We start from the raw sequence: 19,725 nt of genomic DNA, 5'->3' as shown, positions 1-19,725 counted from the left end.
CATATTGCATAGAAGAGCTCACCATCCTGTCCAGGCTAGGAATAACTCGGGCCCAATTTGACTTTTATCCTTGACATAATTATACATGACATTGTACATTATCACAGTTGGTTCTGCAACTCCGAGAATTAATACAGGCTGACCTCCCAACATTGAGTGTATGATTCCACATAACGAAGTAGAAGCCAGTGTTTGAACAGCTGTTAAGACTCCATCTGTTTTGTGAGTGAAACATTGTAAAAGACTGAGGTCTTCAGTGATGGCATATGATCAACCAACCATTCATAAAATGAGCTCACTCACTTGTATCACGATCCATCTGTTCTCCGAATGCAAGTACTGGTAAAGCTGAAGCAAAAAAGATGTAGGTTGTAGGTGCGAGAATCCTGCCATGGAGAGTCAAGACATATGCTATGTATGAGGTACGCAAAAACATTTCACATTGATGAGAAAGCATGGTCAAATGTTCACTCTGCATATAAATGATAACTCTTATAAAATTAAGGCATGTTGTCTCGAAAAGCTTCCCTTCTCGCTCAGAGAGAGAAAGAAAGAAAGAAAGAAATTTTATTAAAGGTCCACGGAAGGCCATACATGGCCTATGGGACACAAAATCATCCGAAAGGAAAATACATCATCAACGATGCGCCAACTAGGTGGCCTCATCGTAATACCGCTAAGATGCCAAAAATGGCTACAAAAATCCTAGATACAAAATGAAATGAAATAGAGTACCAAAATTGCCTAGATACAAAATGTAAAATATGGAATATGAGGAACATCGTCTTCCCTAAGGGGTCTGTGATCCAAAGAAATGATGGAAGTCATGGCCATCGACCATGCCTCCTGCCATGAGTGTGAAGATCTGGGCAAGTGTCAAATGGGCTGCTGGCGGTGCCAAGTCTCCATGGAGCAATCTCCTCCGAAAATCTGCCATCATCCTCCGTCGTCTAGAAATAAAGCGACGGGTACGGCCTCTGTGTAAGATCATCCTGCGGTGCTGCCGGATCATGTCATATGTACATCCTCGGGGTGGAACCATCGGTGCTCTCTGGCAAGATGGGCTATCTCTGTGCTCATGGTCCTGCGCCTCGTCCTGCTCCTCAGAGAGAGAGAGAGAGAGAGAGAGAGAGAGAGAGAGAGAGCAGCAGCAGCAGCAACACAGGATACTGTTTTGTTTTGCACGTGCTGGCCTCTTTTGCTCTGATTACCTGACAAAAAGTCAAGAGGACAGAGAAGGGCAGTACCATCCTGCTTCATGCCTATTCCATGCCTCTGTTAATTTAGGGGTAGTTGTCTGATGGATGGAAGAACTTTCCCATGGGCACACTTTGGAGCTTCCTTATATGCAACATTCATAGTACACATGTTCCTTCCCCCTCCCACCTCACCTCCCTTCCTTTACTTAAATCTAATTCTTTGTAAGAAGGCACTCTAGGACTGCTATTGTCGGGAGTTTACAGTAGTAATATTGGAAGATTACCACCATGCCCACCCAGGTGAGAAATGCTCAATGGGTGCAAAAGAATGCAGAACTTTGAACACGAAGGAACAGGATTACTTATGTGGTTAGAAATTGACTTGTGTATGCAAAAAAGAGTTTTGAATGAGAAGAGGACAAGGTAAAAATAGAACAGAGGCTATTGTTTTATGGTACACGAGAGAAGAATAAGCGATAAGAAAATATGAGTTTGTTCCATGGACAGGAACCTGGCCAAAAATTCGTCTCTAGAGCATTGTACATAACAAATAGTTCTTTCCCTCTCTCACAATGGTGGTTTCATGCGTTTCAAGGGTGTATGGCCATGCTGTCATTAAAAATAGAAATGAAAGGGGAGGTATTGTGCTCCTTATTTCTCTTTCTTAGGAGGAGGCCTCCTGTGCCTTGGATACACACATGAACCTCTCTTCCACATTATTCCACAGTAGTGGCCTAGTTATGATGGCCACTTCTCCTAGCGGGGTCACCCACTATACTAAGATTCTCTGTTTTCTCTATAGTACGAGGTCTCTGCTTGTTAGTCCTTCAGGCAGTCATTCCCTATCAGTCTGTGGCATCTTTTCCGTGGTCAAAAGTTACAACACTTTGTCTTTACTCCTTTGAAAGTACCAAACTTTGATCCATGCTTCATATCTACTTAAATGTTCCTAGATTCTTTAGGCTTAGTCTCAGTTGCCATGGATCTATACTGTTGTAATTATGACCTTGTCAGGTTTCAACTGAAATATCTTACCTTGGCTTTACCTTATCATAGATCTGGTAGCCCTTATAGTTGCTTGCTGCTACCCTGCACTCATGGGGTCATGGCTGCTTCTTGCCTTGCCATGGCACTAGCACTCCATACTATGGGCCTGCACTTCCTAAAAGAAATGTTAATAAGTACTAGTATTCCTAGTGATCAATCCTCCTTGCCTTCCTTACTATGGTGCATGCTGGCAATCCTCAGCAAGTCTCCTCTTTTCCTTGTTTATCGCTGTGTAACTCCTGGCCATGGCTCTCCTTCCCTTGCCAAGGCCTTGAAATTATTGGCCATAGCTTCTTCTTGACTTGCACTTGCCCTAGCACCTCTTACCATAGGCCTGACAATTTTTACTATGGACATAGCATTCCCATATTACCATGGGCTTGTAATCCCTTTCTATGTCTTCTTTTGCATTTTTGCCGTAGTTTAAGAGCTTTTCATTTTATAAAGCTTCTAACTTTGTCCTCATGGCCTTGAAATAGGAACAATTTCATAAAGAAGTAGACGAACCCCAAAGTCCCCGAAAGTCCATCCTCAAACATGATACAAGGGGACACATGTGGGCTTGCAAGGTCATCATGACACATGAAATTTTCAATTCCAACAATCAACCATAACCCTTAGAGGAAAATCTTAAAGTTTCCATCAAATTTACTTAGGAGTACCCTATATCCTCTCAAAAAGTCTCTGGGTACCTTGCTTGTTAATGCGGTTTTCTTACATTAACTAAGTATATTGAGGCGCTTGTCTAGAATAGACATGAGTTGGAACATAAACTTGCAGATAATGATGTTGGAATGCTGAAAGAGACAAGCGGAAGTAATATCAACAGGCAGAATAGCATAAGAGCTTTAGAAAAGAACACTGCTCATTTCAACACGGAGTTAACTTAGCATCTGATACAACTGAGCTAAAAGAGATGAATCATATTCCGTAACTAGTCATTTACAATAGAGCGGCATGCTCTTCAAATAAAAGGTTTCTTGGGAACAGTGAAGAAAGGAAACTATATGGGGACATGACTACCATTTTAAATGGATCTTTTTCTTTGTATGCCTCTCCATTTTTTTGGGAAGAAACGAGTAATTATGGCAGCTCTCTCTCTCTCTACCCTTAATGTTTTTTCCCTTTGGGTTTTCTCTTTTCCTACCATGGCAACCTGGTCCGTGGACAATGTTTTTCCTGTTTCCATTTGGTGATCTTGCAATGGGAGATAGGTAGGTTAAGTAGAGAGACCTGTAATCTTCCATTACTCACGTATGAGATGGAGTTGTAAGAGACATGTAAGATTTTCCCAACATCCAGAAACATCATCTACTGCACATATCTTTTCTTTTTTTTTTTTTTCATGAAAGAGACTTCTATTAAGTAAGAGAGAAAACCCGCGAGAGCAAGCTCAAAGCGGAATACATCATGAAATCATGAGGATAAATAAAAAACCCTCTCAGAGTGAGGTGGAAAACAACCAAGGCTGAGGCTGAAAGTGCCACCTCAACCCTGTAGTAGTCTCAGAGAAGAAAGGAGAATCCTTCCATTCCCTGAAGAAAGAAGCCCTCCTAGCTGAGGCTGCACATGGGAGTCTCCCTACATACCCGTCCATACGGCCATCAAAGTATGTACGGTGTCTATCCAGATACTAGCCAATGTGTGCGAGGGATGAACCTGAGTAACCTCCAAAGCCTCTGTCATCTGGCTCTCCAGATATGCCAGGATGCTATGCTCGCTAGAATCTCCCAAGAAGTATCCACAGAGGCATGTATAGCTGTAAAAGGAAGGTGTGGTACCACATCCAACGAATAGGACTCAGTTCGATGACGTCGAACCGAAATGGCCCGAGAGGAGTCAGATCTCTCATAGAATACCTGAGGCCCTGTAAGAGAAAGCCAAGCCACTGAGCCCCATGTCATAAAAAATGGGGAGTGGGCAAAGTGACTGAAAATCCTGGCTACCCCCATCCAAATCATCCTCGCCTGTCTGCAATCCCATAAGCAATGCTGAATAGTCTCCGAAGCAGAGAGGCATCGAGGGCAAGTAGGGTCGGCTCCGAACCTGGACCTCCAAAGTTTCACTGCAATCTCACCATGGATAGAAAGCCAAAAGAAGATAGTGATCTTTCTATTCTTGTGGGATTTCCAAAGTCTCCTCCAGAAGCACCTCTGCAGATCCGCAGTGATATCAAATGTCTCCCAATGAGGAACTCTGGAAGGTCTCCAACCTCTACTACTGAGCTGATATCTCCTGGCATTACTGACCGTGTGACAAAAGAGGGGGATGCTCTTCTCTCGATGCCCTGCGTCAATCCACTCCCACTCTCTAGGGTCCCACTGCAAATACCTGATGGGAACTCCCCCATAGAGCCAGAGCCTCCAAGACCCAGTGGAGAGTAGCCGGGGGTCTGGGTCTAGGAACCACTCTGAATCTGATCCCTGCACCAAAAGACCTACAACCCTGATAGGCTGAAAAGCAGACTCAAGCAAGATGTCCTCTGTGGACCTGAGCAATCTGCCACCATCCTGGACACTAAAAACTTAAGCATCCTCCTGTGCATCTCGAAAGGCCAAAACCTGAAGCGGAACATTGCCTCTCGTAAAAGTACCTGCCCAAGTGGAGGAAGTGAGTGGCATATCATCTGTGTCTACCCAAACCTCTGGAAGGGCTGCCTCAGTCTGCAAGATCCTCGCTGCACTCCCTCTGAGATGTCCTGTCAACCTTGATTTGGTCTCCTCTGGAAGCCTGCGGAAAGCTTTCCAAGACCCCATAGATGATGCAGGTCTCCTCTCCCACCTGGACCACTGCATGTAGAGTGAGGCACCCAGTGGTCTGCCATGATCATCTAAAATACTGTCATTCCACATGATGGATTGCCTATCAATCTCTTCCCGAGAGGAGGGAGGAATCCTCCGAAGAGTGCTTCTGAAACTAGCCCAAGCTTTCAGAATGGCAACCATGAGAGGGGACGAAGGTGATCTGAGGTGTGCTGTGGTGAAGATCCACCTAACACTGCTCATCCAGTTTCCTCCTGAAGAAGGTGTGCACCTCTGTATGCTGCTAATAAGAAAGTCCTTCCACGGTTCCTGCCCTGGCATAAGTTCCCGCACCACCATCTTGCAAAGTAAAGCTCTGCACTGTAAATTTGGATCAATAATATTGAGACCCCCTTCCTGTGTAGGGAGGATGAGGGTCTCCTTAGCCACCCTGGCTAAGGCATCTGCTGTGCCATCAAGCCCACTCCAGAGAGTTTCTGATCGGTCTTCTGAGCTGAATGATGCAGTCCCTAGAACGGCACCAGCATGAACAAACAAACCAGGCCGTGGCCAAGAGGACCTGGTTGACCACCACCACTCTAGAGGCAAGATCCAGCTTGGCTAAGCTCCAAAAAAGAAGCTTCCTCCTGATGCTCTCCAAAACGAGAGTAAACTGCTGCGTGGTAGATATATCCAAGCCGACCTGGCAGCCCAAATACCTGATAGGCTCACCCCTCTGAACCCAAGTGAATCCTATGTCAAGCCCCCAAACTGGAGTGTCCTCATCACTCATCCAAAAGCCATTGGATTTATGCCAATTTATCTGCGCCCCTGCCGCCAAGCAAAATAAATCCAACGCTGTCCTGAAGGAAGTGAGCATCTATGGAGTGGCATCCAAGTAAACTGCTGTGTCATCTGCCAACTCACTGTCAAGTAGCTCCTCTTCCCTTCTGATGGGAAGTCTCAGCCCAAAGATGTCAGCTTGAGATCTAACATAGATACTCATAGCTTCGGCCATGAACAAAAAAAGGAAAGGAGCAAGGGGGCATCCCTGACGGACTGATCTCAAAAATCTCTCACCCCTTACCCCACCAATAAGTACCTCGTTGTGGGCTGATCTGTACAAAGAGGAAACACCTCTGATCCAAGCATCAGTAAAGCCAAAGCGTAGAAGGGTGCCCTCCAAAAAAACCCCAATCTACTCTGTCATAAGCTTTCTCAAAATCCAAAAGTAGAATGGCAAGATTCTGGCCACTCTGCATGGCCCACTCTAAAGCTTCCCAGAAAGAGAAAATGTTATAAAAAATGCTTCTGCCATGCACAAATCCCATCTGAGTGTCATGAATAAGATCAGGGAGAAGGGGCTGCAATCGGAGGCTGATAGCCTTGGCCAGAATCTTGTAACAAGTCCCTAGAAGTGTGATAGGCCTCCACTGGGACACTAAATTTCTGCAACCTCCTTTTGGGATAAGGTGGATGAGACCCTCTGTAAGTGACCCAGGCATCTCGCCAGAGTCCCAAATGGCCTGCAGGGCTGAAGTAATAAAGTCTCCAATCATATCCCAAAATGCAATGAAAAAAGAGGGGGTGAGGCCATCCGAACCTCGGCACTTGCCCTTGTGAAGGGCTGAAAGTGCAGTCCTGAACTTTGTGTTGGTGAAAGGGCATCGAGTAGAACATGCATACTCGGATTCACCAACACAGGGATGCTCTGCCAAATAGCCTGTCTAGCATCCTCTCTATCATGTGTCTCAGGATTAGCAGTAAGAAGGGTGGCATAGAAATAAGCTATGCGTAAGACATCATCAGGCTCTGTCTGTTAAACCCCATGTGAGTCAATAAGCTGGGATAAACTCTCTCTACTATGTCTAGGGCCAAGAGTAGAGAAAAAGTGTTTATTGACTCTACCACCCATCTGAATCCAGAAGGACTCCCGTGCATGAAAGGCATACTCTGCTCTTTGATCAAGCAATAACTTCTGATGAGCCCTTGCTGCAGCAAGGCGCTCCTGAATCCAAGCATTTGAAGGCCGTTTCTGCTCTTCCCTCTGCAAAGATGCCAACTGCTGGCGAACACCAATCTCACGTCTGAGAATATCTCGTCTCCTGGTACAAGCAACAGAAAGGGCAGCGGCTACATGTGATGGATATGGCTGCCCACCCTGGACATGAGAAACCCAAATCTGCCTCTGTAAGGTCCTCCTCTATGTAAAAGGCATCTGGAATCCTGATGCTGGTAGACCGGCCTCTCAGGTGAGACTCTGAGATAGCCAGCACAACAGGAAAGTGGTATGAAGTGGAAACCCCAGCAGCAATGCATACCAACCCACCTCTGTCTAGTGCCCAATCATCTACATAGAATCTGTCAATGCGTGCATGAATAGGCATCTGCTGCCTCCTGTTCGACCAAGAGAACAGGAGGGACTGTGGCTGAATAAGAAAGGCATCATCCCACCAAGTATCTCTGCCACAGAAGTGAAAAAGAAAGGCATCCCAAGCTGCTCTCTCCAAGGAGTGAAGTCCGTCTTCTCTACCCCCTTTTTTGTCTGACGGTAACTCAACCATGTTAAAGTCACCTCCAATCACCCATGAATCCACAATGGGGGCCAAGGAGAGCAAATTCTTCCACATAAGGACACGTTCCCCTCTAATGTTGGAGGCATACAGGTTAAGGAAACCAACCTTACGCCCTCCAATCAAAAGAATAATTCACTGAGCTCTAGAGGGAATAATGACTCAGTGTCCAACAACTAAGGGGAGAACCGACTGCGAAACTGAAATAGAAGTGCCCCCCTTGGTGCCCAAGGCAGGCGACCAAAAAGTATGGCCAGAAAGCAACTTGTCTGACTTGGCACAATCTCTAGAATCCAGTTTGTGTTCTTAAATAAATAAGATATCAATGGAACCCCTAGTAATACCTGGATGAAGCTGATCCCGTATCAGCTGTCTACGGTGGCGATGTGGGACGCCACCTAGGCCCTGTATGTTCCAACTAATAATCCTCATCGACGGGAGGATGTAGAGTGGAACACCTTACCCGACCTAGTGGCGGAAACAAACCCCTCAACAGGGGAAGACCTCCTGCTCGAGGAGGGAGGAATGGAACCAAGTGGCGGAAAATCAACAGGGGAAAGAACCCTGCCACCTGAAGAAGAAGCCCTGTCAACAGGAAACCCAATCACAGTCTCCCCAAAAGTAGCGGGCACAGACGACTCCTCTGGGAAATCTAAACCATCTGCCAGGGCTAAAAACGAGTTCCTGTGAAGCAAGCCAGACACCGGAGTGCGAAGGATCCCTTCTGAGGGAAGAGGATCAATAGTGTAAACCATCCCCTTCCCCCTATCCAAGGAAGGAAGTGAGGACTGCTCTCTATCCTGTGTCTGCCCAGCCGCGGAGACCTCTACTGCCTCAAGAAGAGCGTCTGGCACCACTGGATCTAGGGAAGAAGCTGCAACCAAGGAGGAGGTCGAAGCTTCAGTGTCTCAGACTGTGCGAGGTGAGACTGGAGGGACAGCTCCAGGTGAAGCAGAGTCCACTAATGTACCCTTGTGAACTGAAGGAGGGATCTGCACACGTGCCGAAACCCACTGGAGAGCGTCGCGTGCCCCTGAGGTAGGTGGGGGTCGAGAAGCAGGTGATGGACCTGTACCACCCCCCTGTCGAGGCCGAGGAGCAGGTGCTGGACCTGTACCACCACCATCCTGAGGAGGACCGCCATGCGAAGGTCGAGGAGCAGGTGTTGGACCTGTACCACCCCTCTGTCGAGGCCGAGGAGCAAGTGCTGGACCTATACCACCCACCTGTCCCCCTTGTCGAGGCCATGCGGCGGTAGCTGTACCAGAGGGCTTCTTGGGCCTTTTCTTCTTCCTGGGGCAATCCCTGGCAAATGGTCCTGCATATCTTGCACTGGTCCTGTCTGCCTGAAATCTCTACGCTCTGGCGAAAAAAGGAACCATCCGGGAGCTGGATCATAACATGATCCATCTTGAGGTTAGGATCCTTACAGAGGACCCTAACTCTAGGTACCCCATCAGCCTTGGTTGCCTCTGCTGCAGTCAATGGCAACCCAGGGAGGGGTGGGATCTCAGCAATTGCGCCAAAATGCTCCCCAATAACAGAAAGAAGTCGATGGTAAACCTGGGGAAGCCCGGGGAATCTGATGATGAGCGAAAAGATTTCCTTATCTGTCTCCACTGGGTCGAAACCAATATGAAAGGCTTCAAAGAAGATCTTCCTGTGTCCCAGGTGTAAAAACTCAGCTTTGAGCACAGTGCTCGCAGCCTCTGGAGTGTCAAAAACAACCTGGAAAAAACCTCGTCCCAGAAGACGAACATCTAACAATCATGGAGTGAGGTCTGGGGGGAGAGCCGCAAGCATCCAGTCTCTGGCTTGGGATCTAGAGGGGTGAGACCCGAAGATGCATGCTAGCAACGTGGTAGAGCATTCAATCTCTACATCCTTCTTGAGCTGCTACAACTCGTCTTTAGAAAAGGTAATAGTTTTCGCGGCCGATGGAGGTGGAGTAGGATTGGCTGACGGAGTATCCATCGCCAATCGAGGTGAGGAGGCCGACTCTGACAATTTGGAGGCTCCTTCCGCTCCAAAAAATGCTGCGGGAGAAAGGGGGGTAGAAAACAGGGAAAGGAGGTGAGGAGGGAGCGGGGGAAGGGGCGAGGAGGGGAGGAATAAAGGGGAGAGGCTGAGTGAGAGGGAGAGGAGAGGGAGAGGAAGGGGCGGGCTGAGAGGCAGGGAGGGGGCGGAGGAGCAGGCAGGGAGGGGGAGGAGAGGGAGCGGGGGCAGAAGGGAAGGGGGAGGAGAGGGAGAGGAGGGGGCAGGCTGAGAGGCAGGGAGGGGGCGGAGAGGCAGGGAGGGGGCGGAGGAGCAGGCTGAGAGGGGGAGGAGAGGGAGCGGGCTGGAAGGGGGCGGGCTGGAAGGGGAGGAGGAGAAGGGAGGGAGGGGCTGAGGGAGAGGGAGGGGCTGAGGGAAAGGGAGAGAGGGAGGGATGGGCTGAGGGAGAGGGTGCAGCAAGGGAGCCGGGAGGAGCAGCAGCCTGTCAAGTATTGTTCTGGCACATATCTTTTCTTGCGCAAATACACCAATAAATTCTAATGAAGATCAATTGAAGGTGAGGGAAGATCTCTATTCACCTAGATCTTTGACTGATATGAAGATTGGCAAAGAATCTAGCCCATATGCATGCTTTGGAATCTACACAAAAGAAGCACTATCAACATTACAGCGAAACAGCGAACAGCAAAAAAAACAAAATGCTGCCAAAATCGAGAAGACCAAAATAAAAGATCAGCTAGAAAGCTGCCGAAAACTAGGAAGACAACAATTGAAGATCAGCTGGAAGGACCATAAGCCAAAGCAAAAACTGACCCATAGAGAAGTCACTGAGCGACCAAAGAATTGCAAACATGACAAAGTGTTGTGAATGATTCATGACCACAGAAGATTCAAAAGGCATGTTGTGAATGATTCATGACCACAGAAGCTTCAAAGACTGGGAGCCAAAAATGGCTGCTCTCCCTCCCTGTTGCCTGTTGCTCCTCCTCAGTCTGCCCCCTCTTATCCTCAGCCCCCCATGTTGTCCTCTTCCTCAGCCTGTTGCCTATTGCTCCTCTTCCTCAGCCTGTTGCCTATTGCTCCTCTTCCTCATCCTGACCCCCCTTACCTGCACGCTGCCTGCCCCCTCGTAGCACGCCTATCATCCTTCAGAATGAAGATGGTTCCCTTTCAGTCAGAGGATAATATTGTGGGGTGCTAGGACCAGTGTCATATTTGGAGATTCTTTGGGCATTTTGCTAGGGGTTACCCAAGGAAAGAAAATGCCCCAAAAGGCAAAGAAGGCATGATTTTTCGTTTCAACAAGATGCTACTATTGCCCATGCTCCTCCCAGTAGTCCAAGATGGCAGGCACCAACACCAGACTCAAAGCTTCAGGCGCCTCCTGCATACTGCAGAATAGTAACTTACTAGTCTAGTGGTGGTTGTTCTTACACTTTTTGTGTCTACACTTTTTTCTGTTAGGAGGATAAGATTAAAGTTATTTTTAAATCTAACCTTTAATTGGACCATCTCCCTTGCATATGTTAAGGAACTTTGAGGCTGTGCCAGTGGCTGCTGATATTTGCTTGTCTAGGTCCACCGGACACAACCTTAAAGACTTATTACTTTGGCTATGTAACTACTACTCCATGTACTCTTTCTCCCCAGGTCAGAACCATTTAAACTATTACCTCAGCATCTGTATTGAGAGGTAGCTTTCTTTTGGACTCCCCATTGTACACTCCATCATATCCTTTTGAAAATTGATGAGGCTGTGACACTAAGTGTTGTTCAACGGATACAACACAATCAGAGCTGCTATCAAACAATTTTTGGGGACCACTTGATTTAGGGGGGAATTCTTATCACCGTTTTGAGCCCTCTCATTGTGCTTATACCCTTCATTAACTACGAAGAGTTTGTGCTTCCACTTCCTGGGCATTATCAAAGCATGGAGCCCACCAGTGTTTGAGTTCTTTTAAACTTGCTTTTCATATAGATGTTAAAAAGGACGGGTTTTTCTTTTAGAGATCTCATTTTCCATAAAGGTGTCTTGGCATAGAGGTGATGCAAAATCCTGCCCTGAATTGTCACGAAGTTCATCTTCATCTGTATTAGGTTTTCCTTGCTCATTTTTTATCTGTGGAATACGACCCTTTCCTTTCATGTGGCTTGATCAGGACCAGCCGGCTCTTTCTAAGACTCTCTCTCCATATGCTCATCAGCAGATTCTCTCTCTTATGAAGATGCTTTGTTGACCATTCCCTCAGACGTACCCAGGGTAGCGCATTCCACTCCACTTTATATGATGGTCAAGCCCTCCCATGTTATGCCTCTTCATTTCAGCTTGTGCAGCATAATAATTTTACTGTCCTATCTGATTGCAGAGACCTTTTGGAGTTTGCTCCTACTTTTGCAGATAGACATTCTCCACAAGCCATTCAACTTCAGCCTTGGATTGATCTCTCATCTTCAATGGATTTTCTGGCTCTTGCTTATGCCTTAAGTTCAGGTCACATGGGGTGAGTGCGTTCACCACTAGGTCAAGAAAGCAGTTCTAGGCTACCGTATCTCATCGATGAAGCTTTTTAGCTGGAGCGTTCAGGGTTTAGATGGTGTACCACATCACCGCTGTAGACGGATGATATGCGATCAGATTCAAAGTGGTTTGGGGGGACCTATTGATATTCTTTGTATCCAAGAGCGCAAACTGGATAGTAGGGATTGCAAAAGTCAAGTCACGTTTCTTCCACTTGCAGTTTTTGGTATGGGCCCCAGAGAAGGGACATGCATTTCTAGTTGGCAGTTGCACTTCTTGATATACTGCATTTGGCCCTAGAGAAGACACGCGCACTTCATTTTCAGCCACCATCCTCCCTCTATGGAATTCGCCATGGAATTATTGTTCCATCTAGAGAACATTGGGTTTGATAGATGGGGTTAAGATTGGTTTCCTTAATATCTATACTTCAACAGGGCGTAACGGATTCTATTTTGCAAAGAGTTGTTCTCTTGGGCCCCTATAGCTGATTCTTGGATCATTGGAGGTGGCTTCAACATGGTGGTCTTGACCTTAGATATAGAGAGGAATGGAATGTGGCATTTACTCTCTTGATAGAGCTTCCTGGGATGACTTGATTTTTCAGTTTAGAGGCAGAGATTGTTGAATTGATGATGCATTTCATGCCTTGCCACCATTGCTCCTATTGTCCTGGTCAAATAACAGACATTCGAGGCCCATCCATTCCAGGATTTACAGTTGTTCTGATTGGGCTTTGCATAGAGGTGGTATTGTTTTGATTGCCACTCGGGTTTCGTCTGGTCTCTATCTCATGGCTCTTACTATCTGTAAGCCACATATTCCTTCTTACTCTGCCACTATCAGGATTCCAAAGGCTTTCTATACAGAGGAGGAGCCAGTAGCAGCTGTCCATATATTCTTCTTTATATTAGGATGGTTTGCGTTCTCCTTCTGCTTTAGCCACATGCAACCATGCATAACAGCCCAAGGTTTGTTAAGGTTTAAATATTGGAACTAAAAACATTTGTAACCATGTTTCAAGGCCCATGATTTGCAAACAAGTAAAATAAATGCTTAGACTAATGAAACGTACCGATGTGAGATTGAGAGACATACTATTCCAGAAAACAGTAAGCAGCCTAGAGAGAAAGTTAGCTGCAATGAGTGAAGGGAACGCAAACTTCCACCCTTGTAAAATTCTGAAAAATAGAAAGAGAAAGCGATAAAGAATACGAAATTTGCTAATGCACTTGGGATGACCTATTTATTTTATCATGCTCGCCTAATTGTGGACGCGTATTTGTCTCTGCATTGGAAGTGGCGTCTTGTCCTGACAATCTACAGAATCGTTTGCTTAGAACAAGAGAACCATCCTCAATTCGCTGATTTTAGAGAGTACGAAATTTGCTGATGCGCCCGTGATGACTTATTTATTCTATCGTAGTTGTGGACGCATGAATGTAAGTGTCGTACACGTGTCGTGGGAAGGGGAATATATACTTACAGCTAGGCAAAGTTTCCTTGCGTGATAAGATGCAGAATTGTGTTCGACTGGCTCTTCTTTCTTCTCATAGTTTGAGAAACAGCAATCCTTGAGATTGACGTTTCAATTTGTGGTATTGCAATCAAACATCGGACGAAAGCAGCTTGATATACTTGAAGGTTAAGGGATAGCTTCTACCGACCGTAGCAGTACAACCCAGAAAATCGATCTGACTTTTGCGGAGCTCAGAAAGAAATAAGCGGAGAGGCACGTTATAATTGCCCATCTTTCATTTCTTGCAAGACACGTTGCATGTAAGTGATTCCTAGCATTTCCGCTAGCTAAGCGGGAGCCCTTTACCGTGCACCCAACAACCGGTTCGCGACTTGAGAAAACGTTGTACCGATGCTAATGAAAATAACGAGGAAGAGACGAATTCAAGAAGAGTGGATGAAAAACCTGGAAGGAGAGGCGAAGGCGGCGGTCCAGTCCTGCTTATAGAACTGGAGGCGAGCTGCGAAGTCCTTGCGGATGCCACGAAAGGGAGCAAGGCGAGCGTAGTGCATGGTAGCAAGGCAGGGAAGACGAAGGTTGGGAAGGATGAGCGACTGGAAGCTCACGAGAGAGCAACGAAAAACAAAGCTCCCTGCAACTCTACAAGGTGGCCAGCTTTGAATACTAACGTCATCAACTCCCATGATCGAATCTCCACCGTTCGTATTCTCCTTCCAATATGGCTTTTTTGGGATTACGTGTTCCATGGCCTTCCAACCACTCCCTTGTAGCTTTCTTACACCGTAGGTGGTACGAAGAATATAGCATTGGCTTCATTTGAATTTTGAGGAATGCTTACTTCCACACATCCAGTGGGGACGAGGAATATATCGCACTCATTTGAAGCGTTTTAAAAAATGGTTCCGTTGACTATGGGGACCCTTCCCTTTGGCCACTCTTTCAATATACAGATGAGTTTAATTGGCAGAAATGAATAAGTAGGGTGGCCGCTTTTACAACATATGGAGGACTGATTGGCGAAAACGAATGAGTGAGGTCTCCAAAGATGAGAGGAGGGCCCACTAGGAACCGTGTCATTATACATCACCTTGCTTATACCTAGGTATATCCCCTTTTGCTAGTGTGCACGTCAAGTAAAGTTCAAGCAGGACATAAAGTTAGCAAGGTCGAACTTCCTTCTAGAAGGCATTTTTTGCATGGTTTGAAACGCTATGTAGATGGTAAGTTTTGAGACCAAGCTTTATGTAATGCCATAACATCCCATGGACCCACAAAATTGGGTCCTATGCCCTTTACCAAAAAAAAAAACCTATGGGATAAACTACTCGAAGAGTGTGAAATTATAATGGTTTCAAAAGCTAGTATACATGGGGAGACCATGGCCTTTGGGGTTCCAAATGGGACCAGAATAGTAGAATGTAAGGTACCATTCTGGCCCATGCATGGACGCAACAAGCTCGAATGAATACCAGTATCTTAGTCTTCTCTTTGGTTCAACATTATTTCTCTAGATCAAGAAGTGAAAACATGGTGAGAATGCGTTGTTTGTGGGTTGCATCATCTTACGTGCACTCATAAAGTTGGGATGAAGCCCCAAAGTCTACAAGGTGGCCAACTTGAGTATGACATCATCAGCTTCTACATGATCGAGTTTAGGCCATTCATATTCCCCTTCCAAAAGAGCTTTTGGGATATGTGTTTTAAGGACTTCTTCCCATCCCTATCAACTATGAAAATGTAGCTTCCTAGGATTCTTACATCATAGGTGTTCCAATCCCACTTGTCTTGCTATGAGGAATACGTATTTTGAGGGATGATGCAGTCCAGAGGGGGGACTCTTTCCTTGTCCACTTTCTCAATATACAGATGACTAATGGCCGAAATGAATGAGCAAGGTGGCGACTTTTTCAATATACGGATGACTAATTGGTAAGAATGAATGAGCAAGGTTGGTAGAAGGAACCCTTTTGGCTATACATCATCTTGCTTGTACCTAGGGGTATCCCCTTTTCTAACACGTAAAAGTGCAATTTAGGAATTTTTGCACTTACTCAAGTACCAAATTAAAAATTCCTTATAAAATCTTCTATTATTCTAGGGAAAAATTAAGCGTGAATGTACTAACCTTTTAGCAAACGAAGTGAACACATATTTTGGATTACTGTATGTGCAGTTGTATATATATTTGGTTTTTTGAGCCTAATGAAATTGCTTGACCATCAAACTCAAGTGTAATATAGGTACAATGTTCCTTTTAAGACTAACTTAAGGTCAAGCCTAAAAGAAATTAAATAACTTTTTCTTAATGGTGGATAAATAATAAGGGTTTATTTTCACTTACCTAGATTGCCATTGAGAAATAAGAGAATTGAACATCATCTTGTGAATTATGTGGTGTTGAATAATGTAGACTCTAGAGCTTGTTCATGTGACAGTTGGGTGGAAAAAATGCTTTTGTGTAAGGGGATTATTAACTTGATTATCTGTGTAAGGGATTGATTAACCAATTAGTTCAATGTAAGGAGATTATTGACATGATTAACCTTCTGCCTCCCCCACTCCTTCTACTCTCCCTTATACCTCTCTCTTGCCACTCTCTTCGCTCATGCCTCCTTCTGCTCATGTCGCTCCTTTGCTGCTCTTTCCCTCTGCTCATGACACTCTTTCCCTCGACTCATCCCTCTCCTTCCTCCCCCTCCCTCACACCTCTCCCCCAGTTCATGCCTCTCCCTCCCCCTCTTGTCCTTCGCTCAGCTGCCTCTCCCTCCATGTAGCCCCCCTCTCCCTCACCCTCTCTTTTGGGAGTGCTTGGTTTCTCGGTCAATTTGGCAATATTTGCTCAAAAGCACAAATCATAATGCCGTTCAAATGGAAGGTTGCATTATGGGTGATAAGGGAAAATCATCGAAGCCTCAAATTATTTTGTGGGACCTCATCAAAGGATTGGTTATTCAGTGCATTTGTCACAATCAAGATTCTCTTGTATTTTGCCACATTCCCATTCCACCAAATCTATTGTGTCTAGTTCGGATTGAGATCCTTCAATTGCTACAATATTTTGTAAATTGTAATCTTTAGTACAATCTAGCCTTTTGAGCTCTTGGAGCTATGTTTTAGTACTCTTTTTGGCCTGCCCCTCTTGGGAAGGTCTTAGTAATTATTCTTGCTTTCTCAAACAAAAAAGAGAGAATTATGATTTAATTTTATTTTGCATCTTGATCATGTATGTATTGGTCCACTTGTTGGTGGGAGGTTGGTGGCACTTTCTAGAGGCCCCCTAGTGGCTTGTATTTGGGTTGTCCAATGTAGCATGATTCACAATTGTGTTTAGTTGCTAGACTGATGCATGGTTGTCTATATATGGTAGGGTTAGGTGCCATGCAAGCATGATGATTTGGAGGCTCTAGCTTTTTTGGGTAACACTCATGTAGATTTTAGAGATGCAAGAATCATCATCTGTTTGGGGAGGTCCCTCCTTTCAAATTCCTACTTCTGTAACTTGTTTTTGCAACAAAGCATAATGATGTTTTGGTGGCACACAATATGGCTAGGGAAAATTTCTATAAACTCGTGAAATGGATGATCTTTTGGGGAGGATATTTAACACCTAGATTTACTTAAGGAATTAAATTAGGAGTGAAATTGGGTACAATTGGCTACATAAATTTCTCAACTTGGCTGATAGCAATGAATTTCCACTATCAGGAAGCAATAGCTATGAGTCGAGAATCATATGCTAGCCACATGTGAGTAAATTGTTGCCAGGAAAAATCCAACAACTTTCAATAAGAAGATCATTGCTATGGATTTTGAAAATTTGGGAGGGTGAAATGTTTGATTTTTAATGCCCCTATTTACTAAGGAAATTTGGTGGCATGGTTTTGTGGCAGCACTCTTCCTCTTGTGAGTGTAGAATCTGCTTGGCAAGCCCATTGAAAATTATCACCTTGTTTATATTGTGAAACCTTTTATTAACAAAATTTCATAAAACCTTGTTTATCTTGTAAAACCTTTTATTTAAAAAAATTCATTTTTTCTAATGTAAAAAAAACCTTATGTTAATCACATATGAATCATGTGCAGGGCAGTGGATTAATTAAATCTCCCCCTAAATTCACTAGGGAGACATATCAATTGATAAACTTTGATTAAAGTGTAGCCCTCATGTGAAGGATTTTCCAAACTCCCCACGACCTCTCTATGACAAGCAACCGACAAATCTCATGGCGAGTCTGCTGCACTATAACAAACCTCATTACACACTCTCATCACCACCTTGAACAAATATGGAGAGAGGAGAGGAGAAGAATGGGGATGAGGAGAGAGGGCACAACTAGAGAGCACACCACAAATGACAACTGTACACTAGATTTAGTTGAAAATGATGAATATATACAAACTCCTTTAGGGTTAGGGTTAGGGTTTCTAACCCTTTCCTTTATAGCACTCTACTGGGTTAGTGCTTTGCACATATTTAGCATATGATGTTGAGATGGTTCCTCAACACCTTCCCTCAAGATCAACATCATGAAGTAGGCCTTCCCTCAAGATGATGATTATGGGGAATCGAAGAAGGACTGAACATTACATTCCATCACACCCCTTTAATGGGAATGTCCTTCTTCTGAGTGAAACTAAGAGCATTTTTGTGCTTATATCAAAAAGCTATTTGCCAAGTGGTTTGGTATGTTGAGATATCAAGCTCTACCCCCGATATATCTCCTGGGTGACTATCATTTATGTCACCGCCTATGATAGTTGTACTCGTGGTGTAGTTAGACTACCACGTATGTTTTTGGTTTGGGTTCACATATGAACCACATATTCTAGGTTTTGACATATAGGGTATTTCCCTCTTCTATTGTATGGTTGTTGTATGCAAAAGTGAAGAAAGGCTTCACCCTCCAACTTTGTGTCCTCTCTCTTTTGTGTGTTGTGAAGAAAGCTGAACTTGAGTCTCCTATCTCTCTCCCTCATTCTTTACATGGTATCAGAGCCTTGTTCGTGGTAAGGAGCTCAAGAAAGCAAGCCAAGTTTGTGGTGTCCTGGTAAGAGGACCAGTGTTGCTTTCCTATTTCGAGTTTGGGAGCAAACCTCTGCAGGTAGCACAGCCAGAAGTGCAGGAGTGCACTGTTTCAGATTGAGAGGCCCTTCGCGGTGTGGCGAGAGCACAGTATATGCTGCGGGACAGGGCGAAGCCCTAGGTGACTTTATTTTTTTGATTTGAGTCCGTTTCGGGGCCCGTTTTGAAGGCACAAGTTCTTCGCAGGCGCTCAGAAAAAGGCCCTGTTTTTCGCTGTGCGACCACTGCGCGGCTAGTCGGTGGAAAGGTGCCACAGAAATTGCATCGTATGCCTGTGTGCAAAGATATTGGGAGTTGCAGATTCATGCCTGTTGCCTGTCGATGCAAAATCGTCACTAGGAAGTGACTGTGTGGTGAAATACCACTTTCGTCAGTGTTGCAGATCTGCCCCTATGAGGCTTTTTGCAGAAGTTTTGCTATTTGCCCTTGTGAGGCATTTGCTGTGTTTACAGGTTGCTGTTGCAATTCGTGATTTGTAAAATGTCTGAGAATTTGTCTACCATTGTCAGTGAGAAGCTTGACAAGAACAACTTCCAAGCATGGAAGTTCAGGATGACAAACTTCCTTATGGGAAAGGGAGTTTGGGATTACATCAGTGGTGAAACTGCAGAACCAGTTTTGGGTACTGCTCCCACTCCTGCTGAATTGAAGGCCTTTAAAGAATGGCATGAAAAAGCCAGAAAATGCTTGTATTGGCTATCTGTTAGCATTTCAGATTCTATGATTGTGCATATACAGGATGTAGAGACGCCTAAGGAGGCATGGGATACATTGGTGAAGCTGTATAGCACAAATACCAAAGCACGAAAGATGCAGCTAAAGCAGGAGTTGCACAATGTGCAAAGGAAAAATATGAATATAAATGAGTATTCCTTGAAGGTGAAAGGCCTTGCAGATTCTCTTGCCTCCATTGGAGCACCTGTTGATGATGAGGACTTAGTGTCTGTGACCTTGAATGGTCTTGGGAAAGATTATGCACAGTTTCGGACATCCATTGGAGTCCGTGAAACATTTCCTGATTTTCAGGAACTTATTGCTCTCTTGCTGAGTGAAGAGCAAAGGAATGGTGGTTCAGCCACCTCAACT

General features: G+C 45.1%; 1 protein-coding gene across 4 annotated transcripts in view; it reads right to left on the bottom strand.

Annotated features, from left to right (window-relative positions):
• LOC147905960 (boron transporter 1-like) overlaps positions 1-14,167 on the bottom strand; it is a 114,151-nt gene extending 99,984 nt beyond the window's left edge. For 3 of the 4 annotated variants that reach the window (XM_087375911.1, XM_087375903.1, XM_087375895.1), the window contains exons 1-3: positions 14,001-14,167; positions 304-386; positions 23-215 (exon numbers count right to left, since the gene is read on the bottom strand). In XM_087375911.1, the coding sequence (XP_087232037.1) occupies positions 23-215; positions 304-386; positions 14,001-14,107 (383 nt within the window). In that variant the 5' untranslated portion in view covers positions 14,108-14,167. The remainder of the gene's footprint in view (positions 1-22; positions 216-303; positions 387-14,000) is intronic. The other variant, XM_087375920.1, reaches the window with a different exon arrangement.
• Between the last annotated feature and the right edge of the window lie 5,558 nt (positions 14,168-19,725).

This window comes from Dipteris shenzhenensis, chromosome 1 (genome assembly GCF_047967505.1).
Source record: "Dipteris shenzhenensis isolate YYH24624 ecotype China chromosome 1, Dip_SZ_1.0, whole genome shotgun sequence".
In the NCBI taxonomy this organism is placed as follows: Eukaryota; Viridiplantae; Streptophyta; class Polypodiopsida; order Gleicheniales; family Dipteridaceae; genus Dipteris; species Dipteris shenzhenensis.
The sequence above is the reverse complement of the archived record's forward strand: the minus strand, read 5'-3'. Positions and strand labels throughout refer to the sequence as shown.